Source organism: Varanus komodoensis, unplaced genomic scaffold (genome assembly GCF_004798865.1).
Source record: "Varanus komodoensis strain SLA01 unplaced genomic scaffold, ASM479886v1 scaffold129, whole genome shotgun sequence".
NCBI classification, from domain to species: Eukaryota; Metazoa; Chordata; class Lepidosauria; order Squamata; family Varanidae; genus Varanus; species Varanus komodoensis.
Window position 1 is genome coordinate 555,275 of NW_025335373.1, and position 6,000 is coordinate 561,274.

Sequence of the window (6,000 nt, forward strand, 5' to 3'; positions counted from 1 at the left end):
CCTGCCTTCGGCCCCTGGGCGCCGGCGCCTCACTCGCCGGCCACGTAGACGGCCGGGTGCCTCTCCAGGGCGCGGACGTCGCGCTCCAGCTGCCGCATCTGCGCCTCCATCTTCTCCTTGCGGAGCCTCCGGGGCACCGTGTCGACCACCACGGAGAGGCCCTGGAACGCCCGGTTGACCTGCTCCCAGCTCTGCTTGAGGCCCTGCGAGGGGAAGCGGCGAGGGAGCCTTTTCGCCACCCGGGAACGGCTGATCGGCCCAGGAAAGGCGGTGCTGCCGCAGAGGGAGTTGGGCGGCGACGGGGGAGCCGGCTCTAGTCGCCCCTCGGCCAGGCGGCTCTGTGGGGGGCGCCGGGCCAGCCCCCCGCTCTTGGCCGCCCGCCTCGCAGGGCTGTTGCTGGGAGGGCGCGATGGCGCGGCGCGGGCCCCCAGGCTCCTCACAGGAGCAGCGCGGATACACAGGAACGCCAGCGATCAGTGGGGCGACGCGTCCCGCATCCCGTGGCGCCGAAGGGTAGGGGGCGCTTCCGCCACGGCCAGCTTTCCCGAAGGCCCCGAGAGAGCCCCGCAGAAGCCGCGCCGGCAGGACTAGCCCGAGGGGGAGCGGAGGGGGCGCCGCAGAAGCCGCTAGGCGGTGGGCCAGGGGCTTCGGCCAGGCGCGGAGGGAGAAGCTGCCGGGCAGCGGCTCGGTCCGGCCGCCTCTCCCGCGGGGCGCGTGCGCATGCAGGTCCCCGCGTGGGGCGCCGCGCGCGCCCCCGCCGCCCCGGCCCCGCGCCGGACCCACCTGCAGGACGCGCTCGCGCTCCTCCCGGGAGAGCCGCGTCAGGCCCTTCCGCGCGCGGTGCTGCTCCAGGCGGGCGGCCGCCGCCTCCTGCGCTTCCCTCGCCTCCGCCTTTCGCTTTTTAATGTAGCTCGGCGTCTTGCCAAAATCCTGCGAGACAAGGACACCCGGACGCCTGCGGGGACCGCCCGGCGCGTCCCCGTCCCGCCCAGCGGCCAGCATCACAAAATCCAAAATCGCCACGGTGGTGACGGGAATGGCCACCCCTCCACTGCCGCTTCCCCCGGCCTTTCCAGAGGAGACCCTGCGCCAAAGCGTGAACTGACAACCCGGCGGAGGCCTCGCTTGTGCGGTCGGAGCGGGGCCACGTGCGGGGCATGGGCTCCTGCGCAAGGCGGGCTCGGCGCTCGCGACACCCCCTCCGGGCAGCCTGCAGGTGGGCTGGCAGGGCGACCCCTGGGGCCCTCTGGCTCCGGCCACGGCCTCGGCAGCGCTTTTAGGTGGCTCTTCCCCCTCCAGCGCCTGAATGAACTGGGATGGGAAGCTTGGGCAGGCGCTTCAGGGGTCCGAGGAGGGGCTTCACCGCAGGGCGCAGCGCCAAAGCCTGGAACTCGCCTCTCACGATGTGCTGGCCAGCCGTGCAGGGGCTCTAAAGGGGGACCCCGGAAGGTTCAGCCTCCCCCGTGGGGGGGCCCTCGCCACCCCCAGCCCAGAGGCAGGTTTCCGTGTGTGGGAACTCGAGTGGGGGGGGGTGCCGGTGCACTTCCCAGGGGCTATCAACCTGGCCGCCCTGTGCTGGATGCGAGGGCTCTCCTGTCCGATCCAGAAGACCCCTCCCTCTTACGCAGGTGCGGCTGGCCTTCCCGGGCCCCTGGCCAGGAGCACGTTCGGCTGCGAGCCCTGGCAGACCCGGGGCCACACATGCCAGCCGCGCTGCCTGCCCCCAGTGCCCGGTGTGCCAAGAACCCCCTCGCCTGGCAGGCTCCCCCGGCCCACGCAGTCCTCCCACAGGGGTGAGAAATGCCCAGGATTAGCCAGTTAGTCACCCGATACGAAAATGGGGAAACATCACTGGCTGCCTCAATTAATGAGGAGCCGTAGGGTTGCCTTCATTTACAGACACAAGCCAAACATTGGTTTCCCCATGAGCTCCACCATTTGAAACACTGTCTTGTGAAACAGACCTTTTTCTTGAGGTACTTTTTCACGAGGCCGGAGTCGTCCACGAGAAACTTGTCCCCCGTGCGCACGTCCACACAAGCGCGGAGCGGCCTCTTGGCCACCGACATCATGGCCTCGGCGACGTTGGCCGTGATGAAATCCTTCTCGCATCGAAGACCCATGATGGGGTGCTCTGTCCTTTTCGGCACATGAGGTTTCAGGACCACCTTGTCTCCCAGATCCCTTCTTTCTGTGGCATGTTTGCAGAAAGCACATGGCGGTAAAGCTTTGGTCACTCTGAACAACATCTCGAGAAGCAGACACGCGTTAAAGCGGCCCTTTCCACTGGCCACCTTGCTCCGGAAGTGCCGGCGGTCCCCCGTCCCGCTTCCTGGCTTCCCTGGTCATTCCGGGCACTCAGGCCTGCAGGCCACGCTGCCTCGTGGTTCTGCAGCCACGGCGCCGGCTCTGCAGGCATGGCGAGGAGCAGCAGCTGCCCTTCCTCCTGCCCAGAGGAAGGAGGGCTGCTGGGAGGTTCTTCCCGGGGAGAGCACCGCGCGCCGGAGAAGGAGCGTTTGCCCCCCGTCTCAGCCAGAGGGGCTCCGCTGCAGCTCCCGGCACAGAGCGTCCCTGGAGAGACCCGAGGCCCGAACTGGACCCGCTGTGCTCTGCTTGCTCCCAGCAGCCCCTGGGCAGCAGCCAGGCGGCCCCGAGGCGGGGGAGGTGGGCGGGACGGCAAGGCAGCCCTGCGTCCCCCCGCTCCAGCACGACCTCTGAGGCTGCTGCTGTGCTCCTGTGCGTGCCGGCAGGAACCTCCCGCGAACCGCTGAGGGCTCCCGGGGCGGCCAGGCCATGAACGCCAGGGCCAGGCTGGCTCTTAAATGAGGGCCAGCCGGGCGTGCTGCCCACTTCGGAGGCCCCCGTGGGTCCCTCTGGTGAGGTCACGGCCCGCCGACTGCACACCTGGCATGGCCCTGGCAGCTCTCCTGCAAAAGCGCGGGCTTTGGCTGAGTGAGTGTGCCTTGGGGGGGAGGGCGCATGCCCCAGGCGCCCTCGGGGGCTTTCTGAAGAGTGCGAGTTCAGCAATAGCAGCAGGAGCTGCTGAGAAGGGCCGATGGCGGTCCTGATCCCATTTCATGGGCTTACAGCTGGTTTCCGGACCCAGCGCAGTCCTCGCGTTGCTTTTTCAAATACTTTCATCTGGTGGTTCTGCACTTGGGTGGGAATTCATTTCAACGGGAAAGCGAGGTGCACGCGCTTCAAACCGCAGGCAGACCATCCGGGGCCCTCAGGCCACGACGCCCAGCCTCTGGCAGCGAAGCTGAGCCTGCAGCAGGATTGCCCGGAAGCCCCCGACCTCCGTGGGGCTCGGGGGATGCGGGAGCGCGGTCTCGTTCTGCAGCACCGTGCACCATTTCCTGGGATGGCCCCACTGGGTTCAGCAGGGCATGGGTAGGACTGTACCAGTAGGTCACGAGCCGGTATCAGGAGCACAGCAGGAAGCCCGAGAGGAGGGCGGCTCAAACGCATTCGACTCTGCGCTCGTCCATTCTTGGCGTCCTGTTGAAATAACCTCACGGCTCCGAGGAAGAGAGTCTTTGGCGTTGGGATTGTCAGACACGCCGGAGAAAAGGGCTGGCTGCACCTCTCAAGACTGCTAGGATCGCTTCCTGGCCAGCAGGCTCAGCTGCAGGCACCCCCCTCCCACGTGTGCTGCGGGCCTCCAGCCCCCACCAGCTGAGATCCGACAAAGCAGGCGAAATGCGCCCCCCCGTGGCCCCCCATCGGGAGCGCTCGGGGGGAGCAGTCAGTGCAGTGGCCGGCCGGCTCGGTGCAGCCCACCCGCCACGCTCTCTCAGGGCAGCGTGGCACCCGCGGGGGCGTGGATGCGCGCGGGATCTTTCCCGAGGGGCTCTGCCCTCGCTGCCCCCAGGTGGGGAAGGCTGCCAGGAGGGCTGCTTACGCTGCGGGAGCTTTGGCTCCCTCGAATGTTTCCGGAGGAAGCTCCTTGGCGTGGGGACCTGGAGCTTGGGGACGCCCATCGTCTGGCAGGGTGCCGTTGTCTTCTCTCGTATCTCGCGTCGCACTAACGGTCTGAACACCGAGACGTACCTGCAACGCACGGAAAAATGGGGGGGGACGCTTACAACTCGGGAGGAGACTCCCCCGGGGGAGACGCAGCGCCGTGCCCCAGTTTTTACCTCCAGAGCAAGCGGAGGAGTCGCTGCGACGTTCCCTCAGCAGAAGGCTCCTGGCCTGGCGCAGGTACAGGGAAGGGGTGACTTTTATAGCACGGGGCTGGCCGAAATCGCCAGAGCTCTGGCTCCGACTCCAATTCTTTAGAGAGCTGGGGGGGGGGGGCTGCACCGTAAGCTGCCCCCCCGTCCTCAGGGCCCCCCAGGCTGGCCTCTTATTGATGGAATGTGCTCAATTGCACTCGGAACATAACTTTTCCCAGCTCAAAACGATGGTGATGCCAGCCCCCCCCCCCCCCCCGCTGTGCCAAGCTCTCTTAGCTTGAATAGAAGCTGAGCCGGGCCTCCCCCTCGCTGCCCGGTGCCTTGCTCTCTGGAATCGCAGTGCTTGGCGCGCCAGCACCCCGGGAAACGCAAGCTGGCCCGGGGCGGAGGTGGGGCCCTGGAGGGCCTCGTGGGCCTGCTGGCCAGTGTGGGGAGGTGAGCTTTCTGTGGCTGCCACGGGGGCTGCGGCCGGTCAGCAGAGCCAGTCCTCTGGAAGCCCGGGGGCCCAGCCACTTGGGGGGGTCCAGAGGACCGTGCCCCCGGCAGGCGTGGGGGAGCTGCGGAACGGGGACCCGCTCCTTCTCTGCTGCTTGGGGGGCCCTCCCAAGGACCCCAGGCTGGCTCGCTTGCTGGACTTGCACTCCCCCCCCCCCACTGACGGGTCCCTGGGTGGGTCAGAAATGCAGCTGCTTTGCTGGCTAGTTTTGGAGGCAAACCGGAAAACCTGCCATCGCTCTTTGGATGAGACAAAGAGCTCCGGGACGGCTGCTTCCCCAGGGAGAAGCGTTTGGGTCAGGGGCGGTCTGAGAAGCTGGGAAAGGAGACCCCCGAGGAAACCTGAAGGGTCGCACGCATGGATCTGCCTCCCCGAGAAGGGGCCTGGCTGAGCGCCGAAGCGCCCCCCCCCCTACCGTCCGTGTCTGACCGGCTCTTCCTCTTCCTCTTTGCGGGGCAGCAGATTGTAAATGTTTTCCTCCGGGCAGCGGGACGTCATCGTGGGCCGCGGGAGCCTGCGCAGAGCGGAGTCGCACGGGGCTCGGTGAGGAGCCCGCCACGAGGGGCCACGAGTAAAGGGGGGGCGGGGGCACCTGGCCGGGCGAGCGGGAGGTGCCGCCCTCACCCACCCCCGCGCTGCCTCCCCAGCCTTCGCCTGCTGCAAGGGTGGCCCGTGGCGCCCACCGACTCAGGCTGGGCCGGGAGGGTTCGGGGCTCCCGCCTAGAAGGGCTGCACGGCGAGGGGCCCGGGGACAGGGGTTGCTGCTCGGGGGCCCTTCTGGGCTGGGGGGCAATGGGTGCCCCTCCAGGTTCGGGGCCCTGGCGTCGCTGACCCGGAGTGGCTGGGGCGGGCAGACCCCCCCCGGGGCCCCGCAGCCCCTCACCACTGCTGGGCAGGCCGGAGTCCAGCAGGGTGATCTTCGCCAGTTGGGCTGCAGCGGCAGTTGGGATTCTGCGGGGGGGGGGAGGCCCCCAGGAGAGGCCGCCCACTCAGCTGGTTTCTTCAGGAGGGAGGCCCTGCCCCCCGCCGGGCCCGGCCACGTTCTCCGCCACACACCTGCTCTCCTGGGGGAGACATGGGGTCTGTGGCCCCCTTCTCCCCCCAGGGACGCTGCTTCCCCCGACGACCGGAACCGCCACCGGCAGGGGCTCGCTCCTCTACACAGTCTGAGGGCGGCGGAGGGGCCCTGCAGCCGGTGGGACCGAAGGCCGGCCTCGCCCTGGCCGGCGGCGAGGAGGAGAACAGGTGGGAGGTCGATAGAAGGGCCATGCAGACCGTGACTCCCCCGTCCCCTCTGCCAATGGGAACCCTGAGCAAGCCTTC

At 68.4% G+C, this 6,000-nt stretch overlaps 1 protein-coding gene across 1 annotated transcript; it reads right to left on the minus strand.

Annotated features, from left to right (window-relative positions):
• Positions 1-29: 29 nt before the first annotated feature.
• Positions 30-5,175, minus strand: LOC123019561 (enkurin-like). The gene is made up of 5 exons (XM_044422521.1): positions 5,107-5,175; positions 3,905-4,053; positions 1,965-2,238; positions 784-930; positions 30-203 (listed from the first exon to the last, which is right to left on the minus strand). The coding sequence occupies exons 1-5, from the start codon at positions 5,173-5,175 to the stop codon at positions 30-32; spliced, it is 813 nt and encodes a 270-aa protein (XP_044278456.1).
• Between the last annotated feature and the right edge of the window lie 825 nt (positions 5,176-6,000).